General features: G+C 41.0%; 1 protein-coding gene across 1 annotated transcript in view; it reads right to left on the minus strand.

The window, feature by feature from the left end:
* LOC124186102 (protein pinocchio) overlaps positions 1-25,391 on the minus strand; it is a 60,464-nt gene that overhangs the window by 30,193 nt on the left and 4,880 nt on the right. Inside the window, exon 2 of the mRNA XM_046577489.1 lies at positions 24,269-24,467. Coding sequence (XP_046433445.1) covers positions 24,269-24,392 — 124 coding nt within the window. The 5' untranslated portion in view covers positions 24,393-24,467. The remainder of the gene's footprint in view (positions 1-24,268; positions 24,468-25,391) is intronic.

The following is a 25,391-nucleotide window of genomic DNA, read 5'->3' on the forward strand; positions in this document are numbered from 1 at the left end:
TAACCATTGCTTAACGGGTCTTTCAACTTTCGTTTCAAAGACCTCGTTCCGTTTCCAACTTGAAGAGAATCGCAAGTTTTTAAATGATAACGAGCTGAATGTCAAAATATGCCATGTGTCTCTTGAACCGATGGCCTGGCATCGATATCGTTGACAATGTTGCGGTTAAAAAAATGTATGTATATACATATACACGATTTTTGTATACGGATAAAGATCTGTGGGTATGGACAATTCAATGTCAAACTATGATAAATTTCCAAAGAAGTTCACCAGACCAGACTAAATTGTTCGTAATTGTTATCGTCGGGACGGCTGTTAGTCCCAGGCCTAATGTGAGATTACACGCTCGCCTTTTGTGCCGGTGGTTTAGTCATGGACTGTCTGGATGTTGTATTTGTGAAAAATATAAGGTCAGTATTAACACGGCTTTTAGAATTAGTCGAGTATCCAGTAAGTCGGATTTCGTAGATTTACGATATAGCCGTACTGAAAAGGGTAACGCACAAAGTAACAAAGCAGCCGAGATAAATTCCACAGCAAAGAATTTGCACAATGCTGAAATGACGCGGTTAGAAATGTCGGAAAGTTAAATTGAAGTTTAAAAAAGCGAGTGTTCCTGGGTGCCGTAGGGATGAGAGGGCAAAAAATCCACTCAAGGAGGAAAATGCGCCTCGAAAAACGTTATCGGGATTGAATCGCACGAGAAACGGCGACGCGGAGACGTCGAGACGAGTTCGCGTCTAGCAACGTAGTTTTTCTTCGTCATCTACTTTATGCGTTTCTCTCTTCTATTGTTACCTACCTATACGACGCCAAATGTGCGTCCGGATATAGACACCAAGGTGTCCCCCCCCCCTCTTTGTTACCGAAATAACTTGGGACAACGTGTCGCTGCAGAATTGCGATCAAAGTCGACCAAACGCTGCTGCCCGTTTTTATAACGCCTGCACAACAATACGCGAATCCAATATATCTATTGTTAGAACATCGGAACACCTTGCGTCCCTCGTTCGCTGCGCGATTCGCAATGCTCGGACGTAACAGAGCTCAATGGCCGCGGCGCCAAGACCGTGTTTTTTTTTTTCATTATTTTTTGGCACGGACAATATCGTCTAGCTGGTATATACAATATTTTCATCCGGCCGGTTTTATAACGCGGAACGAAACGAGTTCGACTAAGAAATCGAGACGTGTCTCTCCGGATGATTGTGCAAAGACTTCGCCATTATACGCTTTCGCTATATAAATCTCAGGAAACTTAACACCCAAGTGCGCATGCGTCAAGTTTTTCATCCGTAGTTTACGACAGGCTGGCCAACTCTAGTTTTTTCCCCCGATGTGCGCAAACGATTCGAGGTTATGTTGACTCAAATGTGGAGACTGGTCACAATTTGGCTGTCTCAAAATCCGGATTCAACATAACCTCGAAACGCTTGCGAATTCTGGTGATTATACGTCTGGCCACAACTGACAGTTGGTCAACCTGACAAACGGACGAAAAATTCGTTGAGAATAACTTGTTTGATCTACCAGTGAAATCGCGTGATTTGGCGCGTGCGCATTTGGGTGGTCAGTTTCCTGAGAGACTGTGAGAGTCACGTGATGCTTATTTTCAGCGAAACGTTTCGGCGGATCTAAAGGTTGAAGCCAAGAGTTCCTTTTCATCATGCTCGGCTCTCTGAAACGCCGCATGGGGATGCGTTGAATGAGAAAAAAGGTAAAGGAAGAGAAGCAAAGGAAGGAGTAAAGGAAGGAGAAACGACCGGAGGCCGACTGCGACGCGCCGTTTCGAGTTTTTGCAAGTCTCTCCTCCCGGCTGCATTCCTCCAGGAAGCCAACCACCTCCGAGAGTTCGTTAAAACGGCTTAGCTACTAGCGAAAGGCGAGGCAAGGTGATGAGAGGAGAGGAGAAGAGAAGAGAGGACGGAGATGTTCGTTGAGAATCGCCTTCTGCGGATTTAAAATTATACCCGTCGGACAATGGACTGCGGGATAGAGTTTTTGAGAATCTGGTGTTCTCAGATCTAGTTTCAAGGTCCGAAATATATCCAACCGAACAAAGGAACAAGACAGGATCTTACTCGTGAAAAGGATCCTTTTCACTAAACGATTAATTTGTCAAGCCTCATTTTTTTTCTAACTTGTTTCTTATACACCGTTCCTCTAACCTGGAACGATTATCCACGCATATTTATCTTACAGCTCGTTATACCGGCCCCAAAAGGAAATATCCTATCTAACCGATTTGGCGTTTTTCTAATTTGTTTTCTTTTCTTTTATACATGTATGTTTACGTACATAACTCCGTAACGATCAAAGAACTGGATTGAACAAAAACAGAAACTGGAGTTGACCAGTCCAAAGATTGTTTTTGACGCGATTTAGTCTTACGACGGTTGTATAACCAGGTTTTCTGGACATTCCACGCTAAGTGGCGTACCATGCAAAATGAATCTGTTTTGAAAATACACTTCATTCGCGTTCAAATAATAACGTCATCGACACAACGCATCGGCACAACTTGAATCTACGCGACACTCCGTTTCTTTCGTCAAAGCGGTATTCCTAATACACGGGTTTTTTTTTTCTTACGAAAATTGAATGAAACTTGATTGGCTCAAGAATCTCTTTGCTCATCGTTAGTTTCCTTTCCTCTCTCAAGATAGCACCAAGTTCGACACGACTCGACTAGGTTCCGAAATATTCCATAAAGTATATACATATACGTAATGTAGTCATTAAATATAAGCAAACGTTTTTCTATACAAGTCGAGAGTCTCGGACGAGAACCTCGAGTTCATAGCTCTTTTCCCAGAATGATATACGAAGCAGACGTACGTTACTTACTGCGCCACAAAATCAATTTCAACAGCAAAAAAACCACTTATTTGTTCGCCTGCGGTCGGCAGGTACAATCCTAGTTTTATCCATTGCGTAATATTGGATACTCCCCGCCGTTTCTCGCGTCATACAGCAGTCATTTTTACGCAATGCGGACGATGAAAGACGCGTTTTTTCTCTCCCCTCCGAATGATTTCCAAAGTATATTAATCACCCAGCAAACCGTTACAGAGAGACATGCCTAGTTCTTTTGTAGCAAGGTCGACCACGGCATAGCGATATGTCATAAAAATGCAGGTCCGACTGCACGAGAAGAAACCCAAACATCAGAGACTGAAGTTTTCGTGCCGATTAATTTACCGTCGCACGAAAAACTTGAACTACGTCGCAATTTTGTGTCAAAAAGTACTGCGGCGGGGTGTAATCAAGAGCTAAGGCGCTTTAATATTTTCCATGCTTTCGCTTCAAAGTCTCTATAATTTTTTTTCTCCTCCCAGTTTTAACGAACGATATCAAAAGAGAACTACGTCTCACGTTACTAAGCTTTAAGCTGCAAGGCATCGCGGTGTTCTCTGGTTCTCTGGTTTGGCCTGTTTGCTGCCTCTCGGCGTTGCGCAGCCACTGCAATAAAATAGCTTCAGCGATTCCTCCAGAGCTTAACCGAACTACATATTGCAGCGGTGCCGTCTTTCTGCGCAGCAGGGCGTTGACGACCTTTGAAGGTTGTGCAGCCTCAAGAGAATGCGGACCGCGACGTAGGTACACCGTTTTTGCAACCACTGCCGCAAGGTTATTCGGTGTCATCCTCTGCAGGACGGTGCGTGCACCGCGTAATAATCGTTTCTTACCTACGACGTTGCTCTCGTGATTCTGCAAAGGGGCGCAGCGAGGCGAAATTCCGAAGCATCGGAACTCCGATCGACCGTTACCACGGAATGTCCGATGGTCTGTTTGATGCGAACGAGCTCTGAATGTCTCAATTTTTCTATAACCTCCGGGGTCGTTCTTCTTGGTGTCTTAACCCTTTCGATCATACATTTTTCAACTTAATATTTTTGCCTAAAATTTGTTACCCGATGGTTTTTGGGGTCGTTGTTCAAAACTCTGAAATCGGAAATTGATAATTTCTAAATTCAAGATGGCGGATCCGATATGGCGGACGTAAAATCTAAAAAACTATCGAAACTCGACGATTCTGGCCGTAACTTGTTACTCGGGGGTTTTTGGGGTTATACAAAGTAACAAAGACCCTTTTAAGTTGTAAATAAACTGTGATAAGGCTAGCACATGAAAATCTTAGAGGTGGAACGTTGAGCATCCCACTGTAACTGAAAGGGTTAAGAAAAATCTTCCTGGTTCGAGAGAACGATTTGGACCTTTCGGGAATTTGACTTGTCGCAGGTTTGACTACTTGAAGTCTTGAACGCAAGACACGCGGCGTTTACGGTCACACAGCCGGAGACAAGCTTCAATTGGCGACAGACGCCGGAGCGCCGATAGAATGGCCGCAATGAATCATGATTGTTTCTCAGATTGGACCTTGGGCCTGGAATAAGATCGCTGCATCCATGAATGATTTCAAGATCAGATTTATGTAGGTAATTGCTCGGTGCTTCCGAAGCCGAATTTTGCGGTTAGATTGACCCTTCGATATCCGGATACAGTGCAACTGTCGAACTCTCTGGAACACCATTGTTTTGATGGGGGACAAAGAGTCATATAAACAATGATGCAGAAAATATGGTTGTCCTCAAGCTAGTCCGAAAATATTTTCAAACTCATAGAGATTATCAGTTTTGGTACACAAGTTGTATTATTCGTTTGCAAATGCTGCAGGCTGTAGGCACGAGCCACTAGGACACTAATATCACATTTTTAATGGCACTGAAAATAACACCGTTTCACAAATACGCCAACTCTGCATTCCTCGGCCCGATTTCCGTATGTTTATAATTGTTTTCTTTCTTCCCGAAGTAGCTCGTAAAAGGAACATCGTTTTAGCTTGGTGAATTACCGTCGAGTTGTAAGACTTTGGGTGATAGTAATTAGTTTGGAAGGAAAAGTATGCGTGAAAAAATATTGGAACAAGAACCGCGACCTGTGACAACGTCTCGGAGAAGAAACAAAGCGGGAAACCATGCTCGAACGTGTCTCTTATAATTCGATACGAGCTGGTGACCATGAAACGTTTACGGATAAATAGCGATTAGGCGTGAAGCTGGGTAGGTACTCCGTGAGCAAAGCGAAGTCTACGAGGCTGCAAAAAATAGTCTCGACTCGTTGTCGGTGAGCCGATTGTTAATCGGCGTGCGATTAATCTCGGATCATGGCAAAAGCCATGAGCCGTAAAGACTCTCGCGTCAATTGACACCACGCTGTGATACGCCCGGTCGTGTTACAAATGAAAACCCGTGAATCCGTCAAGAACGGTGCAAAAAGAGTGGAGAGGAAAAAAAGAAACAAACCAATCATGCTTCGCTTGAATTATAACAATCCGTGTAAAGAAAACGCGTAATTGAATAATTAGAGCTGCAAGCAAAAACGGAGGGCGGGTAAAATAGCTCTGATCAACGAGGCAAGAAATTATCGTACGTCGAGCATATTTGTAATACATGCAGATTATACTTGCGGATTATAACGAATTGAGCAGATGTCGATTCTTCACGTGTCAGATAATGTCACGTTATCTGACGTATCGTTGCTGTGCACGTGATTTGGGATTTACGATCTCAGCCGTGCAATATTATACTCTGTATCAGACGGATGATATTTTTTATCATTTTATTTCAGTCCGAAGTTTGTGAAGAACATGATATACTAAAAATTCGTTCGAGACGGTTGAATTGGCGATATCTTGTATAAATTTATATTCACCAGACCTATTGTGAAATCAAAGTTTATCTGCGAGTATAATATTTCAGTCTGCAGGTATTGCTGAAAATACGCTAATTGAAAAATCCTAAATCGTTAAAGTATACTGACGAATAAAACCTGGAGCGATGAGCGAACAATCACCGTAACGAATTACAAACGTAACATCGGAGAATAAAGCGTCTTCACATTTGTCCACGTTTCAACATAGAAAGTTGACGAAATCTATTTATGAACAGAAATGGATAACGAAGCGTACGATATTCCAGTATATATCGGTCTTCAGAGACTGGTACGAATCGAAGCATGAATTTTGACTTTGACAGGTTGTCATTCGGCCTGCCTGGTACCGAAGGTTCGAGGGCTTTGTCATCGTTCTCCAATTGCCGTGCACCAACCGTCTATATTAACGTTACAATCAGAAGCACGCAATTATGGTTATTAGCTGAAAAATTTTCCTACGACCTTCCGTATACCGGATGTAGTATAGGTACAAGTATCCGAAGAGTGTATAAAATATACGTCACGTATAACATCAATTTGTAAAATATCGTATCGACCTTCTTCTTACATATACCTGCACACCTATACTATTCGTGTCTAGAAAATCCGAGGCAATCGCGTTAGCCGTTGATATCGTTCGAAGCCATTCGTCCGTCGAGCTGAGAAGTTCAAGGTCACGCCGAGTTTTGTAATCGCGTGCAAAAAACAGCAGCTGCTGTCGGAGGAAATCGTACGATCGTTATAACATCGGGGTAACATAAAAATAACTGAATTGTACAAATAAACGAGCGGCTGAAAAATAAATTCGCGCACTGCGTGGAGACGAGAGTAATTGCACCATGCAACGATGAGCGATCCGAAGGCCTTTGCTGCACTCGGGTCACAAGGTCGAGGGTCTCGCCATAATCGATAGCCTGACGTATTGCCGGGAAAATTCCGCTCGGAGGCAACGTTCCATATTTTCCACCTCCGCGTTCCTGCCCCCAAAGTTTCTGGAAGATGCACACGTGCCACGTTGATTATGCGCCCCGGGAATCCGAAATAATCCGCAAATTCGGAACGCCGTCCCTTGCGACGTGGAAACGACCTTTGGAAGAAGAGCGAGGCTTGATTTCGGGGACGAGATTCTCTCGACTCGACGGTTCTTTGACCCCGTACTTGGAGGGAATGAAATCTCTGTTATCAGCACGAGTTGACGTGATTCTAGTCAATTTGCGGTAGAGAGTGAGAAAAAAAAAAGAAAGAAAATAAATAAATAAACAAGTAACGACTTGCTTTTTATAAACACTCAATTTTGCCGAACGCAGAAATATCCGGTTTTGGCATTTATTGTACAAATACACGTGCTCGAAGGCATGAATGAATCACGCGGTTACATTCATTCTACGCGATATTTTGTAAACACGCAACAATCACGTGGAACGATATTTCTTATCTGGCCTGACTGCACTACCAAATTTCTCATTGTCAATAATAATTCGCTTACGTATTATATGTATAGGCTTCGATTCCCGGAATAAAACAATCGTATTTTCAATTCACACGGCGTTATAGAATTATAATTGTTTGTTGAGAGTGTACGAAACCGACTTCGATAGATTGGTATCAATGAAGTAATAACGCCTCCGGCAGCATTGCGATAGTCGATTGCTTATCTTGTAGAAAACGGTAATTGATGGGAGAAATTTACAAAAATTTCTTGGTAACCGTCAGAAAATAATAGATAACGATATCCTATTGCTTCCTGTGTGACTCAATCAATTTACAGTAAGTGCTTGAAAACCTCATCTTTGAAGGTATAACCGACAGTTTTCACCGATCGGTCTAGTTTAATAAGAACAACGAAGTTGCGCATTTGTTATTTTATATTAACGGCGAGTACAAAAACGTCGGGATGCGTTACGATATCTTTGTAGAATAAGTCGCATGATACAAAGCCCTCCCCCCCAAACAAATGTAAGAATAATCGGTATATCGATAACCGCGTCAAGAATGTCACGAAAAAGTACACGAAAACTTGTAACGGAATGTTTCGCAATCATTTCCAAACACGACAAAAAACACTGAAAGCAAAGTTGGACCCACGTTGGGCAAGAATTGCACCATGATGATAATAATCCTAACTCCGTCGCGCTCAAAATTTATGCATTTGGGGTGTGAATCGTTTAGGCCTGAAGATGCAGAGGCCACGCACGCAACGAGCGATTCCGAGTAAGGAAATATCGAAACATCGCGCGTACCGGTCGAAAAGACGGTGTAATTACTGATCAAACAATGTCTAGCCATTTAACGTTCCGAGTTAAATACCGATGCAGATATGCACTCGCGTCTTAATTTGTCTCTGATTATGTTATATGGAAGTTCCGATAAACGATACGGCTGCGCTTTGTAAAGTGCATTATATATATGTATATACTGAGCGCGACTAAATTTGGAAATCACAATGTTTACAAGGAAGTATCAATTAGCATACAGTCCGGAACAAAAATCGAGCTAAACATAGAAATAATGTAAATAGTGAGTTTAATTAACGAAGAAAGTTTCTCCTAGACTACAGAGAAGAAAGAAATCAAAAAAAAAAAAAACCGCGGTGTAACGAATTCCAGTAAAGAAAATTCAATCACAAGTTACACCGTCTATACACGAATAATGACATTATTGTCCCGTTTTTCGGATTGTAAAAATAGTGCGATTCTTCAACTATTGTTCTACGATACACGTTGTGCAAAAATTTTGTTCTTTGTGTTCACGCAAATTAACGAGACAAGAAATCTGGGAGGGGGAATTATCGAGTTCGAGATGTTGTTCGGTGTCAACGCGGCTTAATTGTTAAAGCCAACCAGATGCGAAGCGCGGTGTTATGTGCGTATAAATTAAGATGGGACTGAGAGAGCAGAGAAGGCCTCGTGCAGCATTGGCACGTGGTTGAATGCACAAAAATAAACTCTGTGAAACCAGAAATAGAGATCGTAGCTGTTGCATCTCGCGCGGAGGAGCGACGCAACGTGCCGCCGTTGGAAGAACTCATCGCGCTAATTACCCGCTACCAGCTTCTGCTAATGACGGCGGGACAAAGAGCAACATTTCCACGTTACACAATAAGGCGGAATTTTTGCGACCGATACGATACGCGTGACTTAATTTTAAATATAAATGCACTGTACGATACGATATTCGCAAATTGAATGATTACATAAATTGTGCGAAAATACTTGGCTATGTGGTGGATAATTTTCGCGCTAAACGGTGTTGAGAAACGGATTCGAACCTGCGAGCATTGCGGTAAGTCGACGTTGTTGAAATTAACGCCGTATCGAGAAAGAGTTTAGTTATCACAAGCGGGTTATAGTTGGACGATAAGTGAACGTAGTTATTATGGGTAATAAAAATTTAGCAAACCCGGCTAACGAGTTAATCGCTGGATAACGAGCACGACATTACTTACTTAGTTTCGTGTATTGCACTTATTCCAATCAACACGCGCGCAATTTTTACATATTAGGTATTTGAAATGTTCCGAAAGCGCCAAATTTCGAATTTTTTTGCGGCGAAACTTGAAGTAAAGAAATCAAACTTTGACGAAACATCCAATTTTGACGAAGTTTTCAAATTCTCCATTTCTTTAGCTCGCTGGAAATATAAAGAAACCGCGTGACTTTTATCCCACGTTGTACATTATATGTGTAGGCAGAAACTTTTAAAACCGGCTCTTTGCGGTCTTTCCCAAGCTTTCATTCCGCATAGGAGGAAAATATCACGGAGATAAATATAATCAGTTATACAGTAATATCCCGCAAGCTTATATCAGCAGATAATATTAAACAACTCTTTCACGTATGATGAACAGTTTACTCAAGTTTCACAATTTTTTCTCCCGCTTTAGGTACAACGCTGCGAATTTATTATACGAGTCGTTATACTAAATGATTTTCCAGCATCAGATCGTATATCGTGTTGAACACGCATATCTGTCATGGGTACAATATCAAATAAATTTTTCATCGCAATCTACAGCGTGGGTTATAAATATTTACTACCAGTAGTTTGTAATTAATTCTTTTTTCTTCTTTCTTTCTTAGCTGTTAAAATTTTGACGCATGATCGTTTTCTACTTTTCGCAGGCTTATTATACACAGAGGCGTCTGTAACCAGGATATGTCTAAATGCTTTAATCCGATGGAATGTGATAATTTCAGTTTAATCTTTCGATAAATCCTCGCGAGCCCGTCTCTGGTAATGAATATTCAGAATTAGGGGTGCCCAAAATATTCTTACAGCTATCTGATTTATTCATATCTTCGCCGCCAAGATCCGGCTCAACTAGCCTGTGACGACTGAAACAATTTTGCGTGCAGTTTAACCGCTGCTTCTTTCTTCGGGTAAAGAATTCAAGAGCCAAGTTTTTATCCGCACAACGTTTGCTCCGGAGAACAATGAATTATAAGTCTTTATCACCGCGATAATTTCGATGATTTATCTGGGCTTAGTTGTCTGATGGAGTGTCAAGCTTTTTGACATTCGACCGCAAAAGACGCGCGATAAGGAATCTATGAATTGGCGCACCGTAAACTCATTTTAAAACTTGTGAATGATTCAGTGAGAAATATTTATCGATATGACGTTTATCGAAACGGCAATTCTGAATGGTTATAAACCTCTTTCCATCTGTGCGCGCATATCGCACTATATTTCATAATTAAAACATTGATCAGATTTCAGAATCGATTTCGAATAGATCTGGCTGATTGGTGTGAAATTTGAGGAGGATACAACATCGATTGATAAGCTATCGAAAAGGCGATCTCCTTTCTTCTCGACCGGATTTAAAAATCTCCAGTCTCGAATATAGTTAAATCATGGATAAAAAAACATATTCGATCCTCTCGCATTAACCCAAAGTTCATTGCATGGCATTTGTGTAAAGATGATTCTTATGTACACAGCGATCTTAAATTATTCACGTTTGTTATGCGCGAATGTTGACGGGTGAACTCATTCATCACGCTAGATAAAATCGCGAGTATATTTTAAAAAACGTCCGAGAATAATTCAAGAAAATTACGATCTCATAAACCAGTCAACAAAATCGTGGAAACTTTTCGCTCCTTCGTCCAACAAAACATAATACGAGAAAACAAAAACAATTTTCCTCCGCATCTAATTTCCACTTTGCGGATAATTTTGCGCCTGCGTTGCAGATGGTTACTTACAACGGAAATGGACAGACAACTCCGTCCGAAGCGAAAGGACGTTGACCACTTGCGTCCGGAGTTTCGAGATGCGTGCGTTTCTTGCCTGATGCGCAAAAGCGCGTAATGACTGCTTATCAACCATGAGAAATGATTAACAAATTTATCCTCGCTGTGCGCAGTGCGCGAGTTTTTAAAGATTTTACTCAATTGATGTAGGACGAATTCCTTCTCAAAGTCAACGCTGGGTCAACGACTCGCAAAGTGTGTGTACAAAATACGCGATGAAACTGTTTCTGTATGAATGATTGATTGACCGGATGTATTGTCGAATAATGAACTGCTCTGATTCCACTATCGGACGAATATTATATACATATATATATATATATATTTAATTGTTTCGTTGGAGAGATTATTATCGCTGCCCTGCGAACGAGATAAACATTGTTGTTATACGCGCTTATTTATATGTTACGTAATGGTACGGTAGGTTTTTTGATAGATTTTGTTTCCCACAATCATAACTCGCAACGCTTCAAAATATTCGCGAATTAAATTTTGCGAGGGAATTAAGAATTTTAAATCTGCGAAGATCGATTGCTTTGTTCGCTTTTCGTCGTTCGATAACTACTTTTATATAATCCCATGTGGGGAATCCACTTACGCAAGTATGTAATTGCTTGAAATTGATGGCAAAACAGTTTAACAATAATAAAATAAACAGATTTGCCAGAGGTATATAAGTGTATATAATTAAGCACGAAATTTGGACATCGTTCTTAATTATTACAGGCAGGGCTTGATCCTGGTCTTGTTCAAAACAATTCTCCTGGACTTTGAGCTCGTCGTCAGAACAGTCAGAAGCGTTGCGAAATATTTAGGTTGAACGACACCGCGTCGCCTTGTTTCAAAATTCGTTTCCTGATTCCTCGATACTTTTGTACACTCGTCGTCAGGCGTAGATTCGATCAAATTCCATGAACTCGCTTCGGAATCCAAATTTCGACCTCAATTAAGATGCGATCGATACTTTGAAATCCGATCTACGACGAGGACTGTATTAAACGTTAAGTACAGGCTGTTTCTTCTACGCAAAGGATTCACTAGCAAAAATAAACTAGTAGAAAAACTTTTGAAAAAAAATTCGCCGTCAGTTCGCAGGCATATTTTTTTTTACCGCGCATCATAAAAGGAAGTCCGGACACGTTAATGCGTTTGATTAAGAATAATTGCGGACGAGTAAAGTAATTCTTGTTATAAGGGGACTTGCAAGGTTAACGGATTTCATAGCTAAATTCAGCACTCATCTGTCGGCACGCGATCCAGCGCTTACGGTCTTGGAAGTTGATCGTTTGTGTTTTGGACTTGAAATTCACGATATTATACAAGATCAGAAATTCGAACCGCCAAAATTACACGCTGGTTGTTTATTGCCCGATCAAAAGTTCGCTTGTCGATATTTTGTAACGAAATTCGCGAGGGCTGTGATCCGTTAATTAAATATTATTTTCCTCCAACTCAGGTACACGGTTCGCCCTCTGGCTAATATACGGTACGTCATTCAGCGTTAAACTCGACGCCGTCAACGCAATAATTATACCGTCAACTAAAATAATCGCAAATAGGTTGACGGTCACGTGCTGGCTGTGCGTAACGTCGTGTTACAAATGCGTCTACATAATTCAGAGAGACGCGTGGATAATTAATACGTCACGACCTGTAGGTACTTCGCGAGAAAGTAAACATGATTAATAAACGCGTTTACATCTTACCGACGATACAAATGCGCGTACGTACAATGCGGCAAATTTCCGTCTCGAATGGCGAAAATTTGCGTCGATGAAAAATGGATTAAAATCCGATTCAAGGGATTTTTTCTTTCTTCGGTCGGATAATTTAATTTCAGGCCGATTTCGCGCCCGTATTAATATTAATTAAGTATTCAATTTCTGAGGCGGACAGCGTTGATTTTATGCGTGATACGTAGACGGATGACGTAGCTAGACGGTTTGACCGCGTGTCAAACCTTCGAAACGATCACGTGGACGCGTTTATTATACACATGCACAAGTTTTTCTTATATTTATTTCATCATTATTATATTGACTTTTTTTAGCGTTTATTTATCCTCTTTTTTTCAAGTACGTTTTCTTTTCTCTCTTTTCGTCACTCGTACCTTCAATTCAGAATCTCTGGGAATTTGCGAGGTGATTACCATCTACGTAAGCGCGCTATGTGTGGTCTACCTTCCGTGAATAATAATCGATGGAAAATTATGTCGGGACATCCGTGTGTACCGGCATGCATATTTATGTATTTAGGTATGTACCTATATAATATTACCCTAGGTACTTGTTTCGAATAAACCGACGATAGATAATTGTCTTGCAATTATTTTTAGCGTGAAAAGTTGCACAAATCAACGGAAAACTACCGCAGAGAAATTGTTGTGAGATGAGAGAATTGAAATTGTAGTTATAATTGCAACGATTTTCAAATTATCTGACAATGAGGTTAAAGACGAACTCGTAAACAACTTGTTTTTACAGCATTTGAAATTTCTCAAAGATCGGATGCAGTGCGTTGGAAACTATCCTAACAAGTCCCACTTTCTCACTCCTATATACAATATTCTCGGTTTCACATTTTTCTTTTTCCGGTTCTCGCACTTGGAGAGTGATTGATATTTTTCTCACAACTGAATAAATATTATACGTACCTACTTCCACACTGCGGATGAACGTGATATTTTTTTCAAGGAAAAACATCTCACGGTTCACCGCGATTAATTTAGGACAACGAATAAAGATGGAAAAATTCGTAGAAATGCGTCTGCAACAGCGAGAGGTGTGAAGTCATCGGTCAAGCGTATTAATATTACAGATTTCTGACGATCTGAGCGGTTTCCCACGAAAAGAATTTTCCTATGGACGATTTTTCCACCACAGAAATTATTCATGCCTGCGAGGAGTTTTAATTTATTGCATATATCAACTGCCGATCAATAAATTGGGAGATTAAGACTATCTAGAATTTAATTTGAATGTCCGATGCATGGAAATACGAGATTTAAGCTAATCAGGAGATTGACTGGTTCTGCAAAAAAAAAAAAAAAAAAGTAAAAGGTATTCATTACAGTAACGTCAACGAAACGAAACCTTGAGAAAATCGGTATTTAGAAATTTAATAATGATTCGACAGGTGCGGTTAAGTTTGCAAAATGCGACTGTTTTATATTGTTGCTGTTTAGTAAAGATCAGACAATTCAAAGACCGCAAATAAACGATGTTTTTCTTCTAAAAATGCATCGTCACATCAATGCCACGAGCTTGGACACGAGATTCATGAAAATTCTTCGACTCGACGAGCAGCTGAAATGTGCCCGAGCCGTACAACAAGAAAGAGGGTGAGTTTAATTCCGGTATACGGACGTTAACTCGTCGGTACGAATGTGCAGAAAAACAGATTCGCAAATCTGGAGATGCATTATTTACGCCGCGTTCACGTCTCCTTCACATTTTTGCGCATCTTGTAAAATTTCATAAGCAAAAACGACCGTCTAGCCGACCTGGTCTCTGGACTTGAAAGCTGACGTCGAAGTTTCGAGGAGAAATACTTGAGAGTATTCACTGTGTTCAAGGCCGAAGACGACTCTGTATTACAGTAATTGAACTTTAAGAGAGGCATGAAAAAAGTCTAACTTTTCTACAGACTCGCAGGTTCCTTGGGCCGATTCGACGAGTCCGTATTAAGGTCATGCAGTATTCCTGCCTTTACCGACCGAGCAGACTCACCCTTTTTCTTTCTATATTTTCAGGGTTCAAATTTCGACGGCGCATCGTGTTTATTGCAGCGGAATTCAGGAAAGTTGGAGTATTAAATGAGCTTAAATATGTGTATATCTGTATTCGCAGAAACCACAACGCATATTATGAGCCCTGGTCATGTAATTGCCGGGTCGTCATAGTTCATTTATTATTACTTCGTCGAAAAATACGGTTTCACGTACTTTTAGTACCGCAGCTGTTTTTCCCCACCGGCTGTAAACTTGAATATTATACTTGCACCAGTTCAAAACGAGTTCTTAAATTTGCGAGAAGATAATATAATATATCTTGGAGAGTTAATACGTTTCGTGAATTCGTTTAAAAATCTATTAGGCTTCGCGTTATTTCTTGAAACCGTTGATCGAAATATGGGGCATTAAGAATTTTTTTACGCCGTTGTTTTGCTGCTCCGAAACGCAATCACATTTTCTTTCAAGTCTTTTTATGATTAATGTTTGTTTCACGATCTTCAAAAGCGTTCGGTCAAACGATTATAATTCATTTTCAAAATTTTGACAAATTCCGTGCGGAAAAATTCTCATTGATTTTTAATTTTTAAATTTCACTTCAGGATACCGTTTTATATTACCAACAAAGGAAAAAGAAAATCTGAGTGCGTTCCAAAGCTCGACATCGACCAAGTTGGCACGGAATGGCCCATAACTTGAACTTATACTTAAGACAACGGTCGATTGCAATAATATTTCCTTGCATACGGATGTCCTCGTAGGATCGATCGAGGTAATTTGACTAAACGAATGAGATAAAATGATGGTAAAGGTGTATCGACGTATCGTTTGCTGCGCAATTTCAATGTTTCGAGCCAACGGTAAGCAAACTGCGACGTTCGCACGATCGTCATCGGGTTAAACTCGAACGTTTACAAACGTCGTCGTTTCTTTTCGTCAATATTGTATCCCGACGTCATAATCTTCCGCGAGGACTCGCGCTTGCGTAAGTTGGTAGATACACGGTACATACGAGCCGACAATATGCATGCCGAGTCTGCAAATCTAACGCCTCTGCAAACGATCATGATAATAACAAACCACCCTTTGTTTTCCCTCGGTTTTTTGCACGCTGCTTTTTTTTCTCATCCTTTCTCAAATTATCCCATCTGCACGAGCCCGTCTTTAAATGCGCGCGTAAATCTCGAACCGTAGTGATGTAGAGGCAATAAATTTTCAATTTCCCCGAAAGACGATCCTGATTCGCGTCGTTTGTCTTCGTTTGATGTCTGCTTTTTTCATGTGGTTCGTTCGCGTCAGGTGTTGATTACGAAGTCGTGCACACACACATATATCTATATAAATATATATGTATAAACATAAATAGCCTCGTTGCAAAATTATTCCTGATCGTGACGATTTTTTGACGAAATCAGTTTACCGACATCTCTTTATCATTGCTCGGTTTATTGATCAGAGGAAGCTTCCGAAAGTTGATGGATATCTCTTGACGCCGTTTGTCACTAACATATAGGCCTGTTCGATAAGGTCCTTGTACACAATGTATACGTACGTGCAGTGGTTTTATCTTTTATTACGTTGCTTCGCTACCCTGGCTGGTAATTTTCCTCGTACACTTTTTTACTGCGCGATATTTATACCGGAGGATAAATTTTTTTATTTCAAAAGACCAACGTTACATGCGTGCTGTGCACTTACTTACGTTACATGTTTATACGATGTATATATTTATCCTATAGTTGCAGAAGTCTGTTTCAACGAGAAATATTATTATCGGTATAACGTACAGGCGTGGATGTGCAAACGTCGAGTGAAAGTAAGTTGTCACTTCGGAATATAGACGGCGATACGGACGAGCAAAATAAAAAGACGAGGAGAAGGAAATAAATCTATGAAAACAGAACATCGCACTCGGGTGTTGCAATTTTATAGGTCGGATATTATACGCGATCTCGTAATGCCTGAACGAACGACCGACGGGTCACGTCGTTTGAAATTTTCAACGTTATCATTTACAGTATGCGATATATAATTCATAGTTATATCTTCCACATCAAATGAGGAAATTTTTTCTTCTCCTTGTCTTTTTTTCTCGCCAATCTTTATACACGTGTAAACAGATAAATTTTTTCGCACGTAATGTAACGATGGTTTTGAACCCGAAGGCCACGCACTCAAGGCTGGGAATATTTTTGACTACTGTTTAGAGAGAGAGCGTGAAAAATTAAAAAAAAAAAAACAACAACTATTTACAGAACCTGCATTTTTGCAGTTCAACAATGTGTAATACCTGCACGATGCAACGCATCCATGTAACAATAATTTCAAGATGTTTAGCTTGTTGCGAGATCTTCAACGGAGATAACCGCATGATTCATAGGTAACAGGGTGCAAGGTCGTACCTATTATAATGAGATGAATAAGAATAACTAATTATCCCGTGCTAATTTTGTATTTATTGTTTACTTCAAGATTGAATTTATGCATTAATTATACATTTGTTAATATTCTTGTGCGACTTTTTGCAGATCGTCTGCTACACGCTTGAAATTTGCCACAGTCGAAACTTTCCTCTTTTAGATAAGTGTGCATGTATAAATAATATAGGTACACAAGTATACGTACCAAGAAGTTATTTCACATGTTTTATTTTTTTCTATTTCTCACCTCCACGTGACTCGTGACGCGAAGGTCACTCCTCGCGAAATATCGCGGAACGTAGATCTCGCGAATTTAAAAATACTCGACAGAGCTCGTCAAAAGGGTAAGGTCAGTGCTATTTTCGATCGTTCTAAACCGAATAACTACCGTCGCCACCGACGTTGACAATTACTTACTAGAAACACGTATCAAAGAACCGCTTGTGCTTCTGTCATACGTACAAACAAGAATTTCCATTGCTCTTACAAGGTCTCATTGTCGATAGTTTATTATTATTATCAGTAGTGGGCGAACGCGCAATTGATCTCATAACCGATCGGATTTACAAGCTATAAGACACGCAGATTTTACAGTAACTTCGATACATCTTTATACAACGTAAAATAAATACTCCCACGAAGTTAAAAAAAAAAAACAAAGAAAAACAATACGGAGAGAATAATTTTACCACTGAAATACGAATGCAAGTATTGCACGTTTTGAAACCCTATTTCCGTGGGACAAACCGCAATAGCTGCCGGTTGCGGGACTCGGGTACCAAATGCAAGGAGAAGAGGAGTTTGTGTAAGTGCCATGTTCTAGGTGCGCAAGAATAGCCGAGAGGCATTTTCGAGGCGTGCAGTTTCACTCCTGTAATGTGCTCCTGGTGCACAAACATAGCCTGCTCGAGATGTGCAGCTGCAACGGTAGAGAAGTGTGACGTGTGATAAGCGTGCACTAAAATAGCCTGCACCGTAGGTTGCAGTGTCACAAACGTAGCGGCGTGGCGTGTAAACCGATAACAGAGGGAACCGTTGGACCGTATACGTTCGGTTGAAACTAATTTTATCATCGACTCCACTGCACTCGGTGCACTATATTTTTTACTGGAGTGAGAGAGAGAGAGAGAGAGAGAGAAAGAGCCGTTTCACGACACGATGTAGCGTTGCTGGTGCATTTGCAGTTGTCCAAACGATCCCCTGCGGCAACTCGATGCACGTCAATAATCTCTGTTTGTTATTGCACGTGTATATTTTATACTTTGCGCAATGATTTTACTAACGAATAACAAGGCGATGATACGCGAGTTATTTTTATGATCTTGAAGAAGATTAGTCTTTTTGATGAGAACGATGTAAAAGTTCAAAATTTGAGGGTAATAATTCTTTGTTTTACTGGTTTTCTATATTCTTTGTACACATTCACTTATCTAATGACTTTTTAATACGAGGCTAACCGCGAGTAATGTGATTTTCATTTTGGAATTTTTACAAAATTGTCAAGTAATTTATTATTTATTATTATTCCATTAGTTTAATCGATTTCGTCGACTGGAAAATATTCACTCGTTGTTTTTCGAAAATTTCGTCACGTGATCGGATTAAATTTTCCTTTAAAAAAAATACCGCGCTTTGATCGAGCTAAGACGGCTTGAAGAATCCTTAGCGTTAAGGCGGGGAGGATGGAATTTTTTTTTCATCCATCCTACTTTTATTGACATTTTAGTGCGTCACGCACTCGGCGTCGTAAGAATTCCTTACGTAACGAAAGATTACTCAACCTGTCCTAGTCGTCTAAATGAGTTTCGGTTACGGATGTGTTTCTAACAGGCTTCTGGATCATTTAATCTCCTTTTATGATTTTCCCTCTAAGCCGCAGCGAACACCGGGTGTCATAAAAACGCGGTTTTTGCCATATTTTATCTACAAAGCATCAATGACGTGGCACATCATACATGCCGTTACTGTGCGCACAATAAAATGCTCATACTGTACGATATGGACGCCTCGCAATCTCTGACTGTGATCTCACTTCTGCGGAACGATATTTGAGGCAATTTTGCGGGCACCCGCTGATGGTTCGCCGGATGAATCACGTGGAATTTATATTCAATCTCAGACAGTGTTCTCGGGATACCGATTCGTGCCCCCCTTCTTCCAGTATAAGAAACTATGAAATCATCTGGATTATTTCTCACTAGCTAATAGTATAAATAAAAGCCGACGATTAATCTTTTCTAAAAACGATGGAGTGAAGAAAAAAAAAATTTCCCGTTGCACGTTATCGGTAACGGAAAAAAGGAAAACGGCATATTTTAACATTTTAAAAATGGTTACCTACACAGGTTTTATGCAAAAAAAACGAGGTACCGGTTTTACGCATACTCCATAATCCGTAGGATCATACACTTTGAAATGCGAGCGTCGATTATCACTGGAGTGTTGTTGTTTTTGCATATTTTAATTATTCAAGATCACGTTTAAGTCGTGCGCGGATTATCAGTTCAGGATGGTTCATAAGATCACGTTCCTCTGCGCTGGGGGTCTGATAACCTCATTGCGTTAATGTTTTTCGTGGAAAATTTTCGCGACTTGTCTTATTTGCGTATAATATAATATGTACCCCACGGGTCGTAATAGCTGTATTGATCTATATTTAGACGTACGATTGCAAACGTAACGATAAATAATTTGCACACAATCGGCGGCGTTCTGCGATTGCTAACCGGGTATATGCGGCAAGGAGCGAGCGTATAACATAACGATTTCAGGTCAAATTTAAAATTCGTGTTTCTCTAATCAGGGGTCAAGATATACATTAGATGGCACTGCGACTCGATTCCATTCTGTCGACATCCAGTTCAGAGGAGCTTTGAAAATCTTTTAGCACATTGATCGCTGCAGTGGATGTTGAAATTATTATACTTGTATGTTGAGGTAAAGGTGGAGGTGCAGTTGCGTTTAAGCTTAAAATTGTATATAACTTGACTTCGAGGAATTTTCAGTCGCTTTTTTTGTACCTGTGTTTAATGCGAAATGCATGTCTCGTGCGAATAGCGCGAATCGCGCGTGACAACGCACAACGGACAATAGCGAGAGAAAAGGACGACGACATGAAAATAAAGAGGGCAAATGATCGCGCGTGCGGATTATGTTGTTGCACATATTCGCAATTTCTTTTCCGCGCATGGGTCGCGGAATGACGTGTAAAGTAATGTTGCATACTTCAAGCATGTACGTTTAACGAGGCGCAAGGATGATTACAACTTACTTTTTTCACTTCCGCGTTGGAACAATGCGTTTTAATGATGATTACGAAGACAAAATGAACGGCGTGATTACGCCTAACTCTGCTTGTATTTGTATTTGTATTTGTATTTGTATTTGTATTTGTATTTGTATTTGTATTTGTATTTGTATTTGTATTTGTATTTGTACCTGTACCTGCACCTACCTACTTAGTTATGCTGTTTCTGATTATTGCGAAACGTACACAAGCCTGACCAGTAAATAATTAATTAAGGTCGAACGGAATTGAATCAATGACGAGGAAAAATCTAATCGCGATTGTTACATAAGCTCAGCATTGTCGCAAAGTAGACACGGATCACGTTACGCCGAGTGTGCGTATGTGCGCAGGTATGCACGTATCTAGAGTTCACCATTCAAATATCGTATCGCAATATTTGACTGTGAAATTATGGAAACGTACCCGGAATACACGGTAGGTGTGCATGGACATTGATATCTTCTTTTGTGTTCTCGCTTTGTCTACCATCTACCGTCGGATCGGAACACTCCTATGTTGATAACGTAGCGATTGAACAGTGAAAATAGATCGGTCGGTAAGGACGAGACAACGGTGCTCAATTGTGTGCAACGATGTTACGTAAAAGAGTTTAAGTTGGTGTGAGCTCGGATTTCGTAAAATTCCCCAAACTTCTACCGATAACAATTGTATTAGAATAGTGATTAACGAACGATTATTCAGATGGATAAATTTTGAAGTCGAATGAAGTAAAAGTAGAAAATCACCGACGTTTCATTCAAAAATTGCAACGAAGGGGTCATTCAAACGCTTATGTAAAGTCTTGGATTGAGTGATTGGAACTTAATCTACACGGTACACTGTCAAAACAAAACTGAAAAGACGATTCAAGTGCAATTAAAATCAGGGAGCTTTCTTTTTGAACATATTTTGCCTGATTGGTATTCGCTGAAAACTGCGATTTGAATCGATATTAATAAGCAGGAAACTCTCCAGCATCGAAAGAAATTAATTCGTGCTTCTGACAGTGTCGTTTAGTCCAGCTTCGATTCGATGCAGAGTTAAATCTCGATTTCCAAGACGACCTTTGACATCCAACGAAATACAAACCGAGGATGAACAACTGCATTACATGTATGCCACGTTCTCAACATATGCTTATCAAATAAGCAGCTGCACCGCCACATATTGCAACTCGGTTAGAGTTTTATCGTCAGTCTGGCTGGATTTTACGATAGCAAGTTGCTAGTCTGCGGGGCGGTAAGACGATCTGTGAACCGTGGCTGTGATACCATTACCGTATGACTAGTCGTTTGCGGATCAGGTTCGCCAGCTCTGGGAACTCCGTGATCAACTCCCATACCCACCGCATACATGTGCGATTTTTCATGCGAGTGTCACACGTGGCAAACCCATACATCCGAAGACAAGCAAGCTTTCCAGTTCTCCATCTACCGCCCTCTTTGTCTCTACGCACTCGAGCTAAACGCGATTTCTTCGTCTCTCTCTCTCTCTTTCTCTCTCCATCTCTCTCCCATCCTTTTTCAGTTGTCATCTAAAAGATCTTTCTAAACTTGGTTGCTAAGACAGCGTGTGTTCGCCTGCGTATGCGTCGGGTGTAACGATCGTTTCGAAGGCCGTACTTTGGTTTGTGGAGCGATTTGAATGTGTAATAGACACTAAGTAGATACACGGGAGGATGAATCACGGGGCAGGAGATAGATCCGATCCTCGTGGGTTTGACTCTATGGATAAAACGGTCATCAAGGTCGGTCACGTTTCGCCACATGCTGAAACTGTTGGCTCGCGTTTGGTACAAGCTCAACAGGTTCTGCACCCTCCTTTCGTTGGGGGGGCTATTCTTGAGGCTGTTCAACGGCTTTGTACCGTATAACTTCGGCGCATAATCTATTCGCGCGAAGAAGAAGAGCCACCGAACGGAGACTTGGAGGACGTGCGAAACGTAATCACGCCTCGGCCTCGTGTCATAAATATGGAGTTCAGGAACGTAAGTCTGAACGTTAAACGGTAATTTAATTACATAGTTGGCCCGACATTCGAAGCCTGAATCAGGACCACTCGTTCGGGTAGTTGACCGTTCATAATTGAACACCCGTTGTTACAGGTGGTGGGATAATACAAGGTTTGTCAGGATGTATCGCTTCCGAAATATCGACGTTTAGAGAGATTAAAAACGTGTGGTTATTCCCGAAGGCGATTGATGCAGCACCGCAAAATGGTTACTCCAATTTGTCGAATGGTCGTGGTTTACGATCGGAGAACGAAACCGTTTCATCCCATAAATCAATAAACCGTGCGAATGTAAAAGATCACAGTAATACATAAATTTTTATACCGAACGAGACGCTGGGCGTTTGTATACAAACGTACTTTCGCGACTTTCTTCTTGAAAAACGTATCACATCTAAACAAAAACTACTTTTGCAAAGAGACTGAACATTGTTTCACCAACTCCAAATTCCGTTTCCATCCTTTATCAAAACTACCTCCATGGTATAGTCCGGAAGTGAATATGATTTCCGAGCTCTAGAACAGCATGTATACCAAATCAGAGATGTTTAACGAGCAGTTGCATCCTGCAACTAGGTATTCCGAGTGAAGCATGTAATCGTGCAAAACCCGTGATGATTGTGTAAAATCGGGCGTAACGAGAGGTTAGATTCGCGGACTGAGGCCACCCAGCGAGAGTAGAACAGAAGGTAGCAACATAAGAGATTGAATCCGATCCAGTCGGTACACACAGCAATTAGTTGCCGGTGGTCTATCATCCGAGAAGAGGTAGGTGTGGGTAATGTACGAGGGTACATGAGATAATATCCGAGCGCAAAGGTGCAGACTATCGCTGTGCTCTGATGTCGTCTCTGCTTCCCTGCTTCAGACGCAACATCAGCAAAAAGGAGGTTGATTTATCCCGGCGTTCTCTTTCCGTTGTTCCTTTTATCCCTCCTTCGCCATGGATATATACATGCACCGTGTATCTACTGTTACACAATATTATAAACACTCGACGACGCAACTCAAGTGCATTGCAGCATGTCGTTTTCGACCCGGATATAACGTCGAGTGTTTGACATCCGAGTAGCACGCGCGTTTATTATAGATACGAAGTGCGAATAGATGTAAATTATATGTATAGAGTTTTTGGTTTCAAGAAAGTGGGTCTCAGGTATACGCACACCGCAGATTCCTCCAATCTTTTTACGAAATTTTATACCACAGGTCACTTCGCCTAAGAGGATGTATGAGATCATGATATACTCTGCGTGGAAAAGAGGACCAACCCTGCGACAGCTGGTGGATTTCCCAGGCATGGGTTAGAGTGGTTCAGGGTTCAAGAAGGGGTGGAGAATAGCGGGGGCGATGATTCCCGTTTCGAACCGTAAGTCCTGGGGGTGGATAACTAAATCCTGCAAAATAATACTCCCCCTTCGTCCTTAGGCGGAGAGGTATAACGCTGAACCGATGGAACCGTAGGGTAGAAGAGAGAAGTTGGAGTTGTTGTGTCTGGCTTTCCTGACCATTCTACATGTACCTTGTGCGGACTATAATAGCTTAAGTAAATGTGTAAACACACCCCTGCGATTGGACAAAAGTGCAGACCGTCTGTCATAAGGTATGGATTAGGGTCCACCAGCATTGTCGTAAACTTGGAGGCAAAGCCCTTACGTCACGTCCCCGAAGACAGCTTGACAATGTTACACCCTCGCCGTGGAATAATTCATGTGAAACGTTAGCATCACACGTACACGCTTTCCATGATGGATAGTGTTCGAGAGGAGAACAGGAAATTGTACGATGTCAAACGTTGTATAATATGAAATTTGAATATGCATATTAAAGTGGAAAAACTTACAGGCTGTGATGCTGAGAGTGACGCTCCGATCGGCGGACGTGTCGATGGATGGAAAGTCCGGGTCATCCAAGTCGAAGGAGACGCTCTCTTCGAATTCGGTCATCTCGCTGCTCGAGGAAGTCATTTTATTCCGATTCCGGTTGGCGATGAGTGGGACGAAGTGCTCGAGGTCTTCTTATAGCGCGGCGTGAGATTATCTCTGCAACAATATAAAAGCATTCGTCACGTTGAATGAAACGTGATGGATAAAAAGAGGAAGAAGAGAGGCATAAAGAGCGAAAGAACAACCTTGCCGGGGAGGGACAACACTGGAATGAAGCATGATGTAACTGTATACAGTGACACTGTAACGACGATATATGAACATCCTGCTGAGTCTCTCAGAGTCTGGATGTCGTCTGCCACTGCCAGACTGAGTAACTCTGACTCCACTATTTGTTTACCGGTGTACGAAACGATGCACTTTGACATCGTCTGGTAGAGGTTCGCAACCGAAAAGAGGGCGGTTTCATGATTTTTGCCCCGAAAAAACAAAAGTTTTTCCCACTTTGTCATAAACTTTTGATGATAAAAATGAAATTCAAAAGGGAGAAATACAATCTAAGGTCGTCGAGACTAGAATCACCTTTTAAATGTCTTTAAGTTAGTTTTACAGTTAGATAGTTAGCGGTACAGTTTTCAACTCTTGCGGCTCGTTCGAATGTAAATAAAAACGTCACACGGATGTCGACTTTTCTTTCTTTTTCTTTTTCTACAGTAGTGGTGCGTTATAGCTGATCACATATCATTTGAGACAACATAGTGCCTGCTGATCCAATTCAAGTGTGCGCACGTATATCAAACATGTTAGTATCATCGAAGTATTCAACTGTAAAAGTTTTAAAAATCACTTTTAAATCGTGCCACGAATGATTCGAATGCTGGCGTATCGCTAAGGAGATTATCAGGAAATCGCGAAACTCGAATGATTGAAACCGGATTTTCTTGGTTAGGAAGAACAAACCCACTCACAGGTGTATTATGTGGGATTTATCTGGGCCGCAGAAATGAACTTATGCCGACCCTACCGCAGATACCGAGAGTGTAATATGATGTATATTGGTGGAATATTGGTTTTCTCCAT

The sequence above is a fragment of the Neodiprion fabricii genome, chromosome 1 (genome assembly GCF_021155785.1).
Source record: "Neodiprion fabricii isolate iyNeoFabr1 chromosome 1, iyNeoFabr1.1, whole genome shotgun sequence".
NCBI classification, from domain to species: Eukaryota; Metazoa; Arthropoda; class Insecta; order Hymenoptera; family Diprionidae; genus Neodiprion; species Neodiprion fabricii.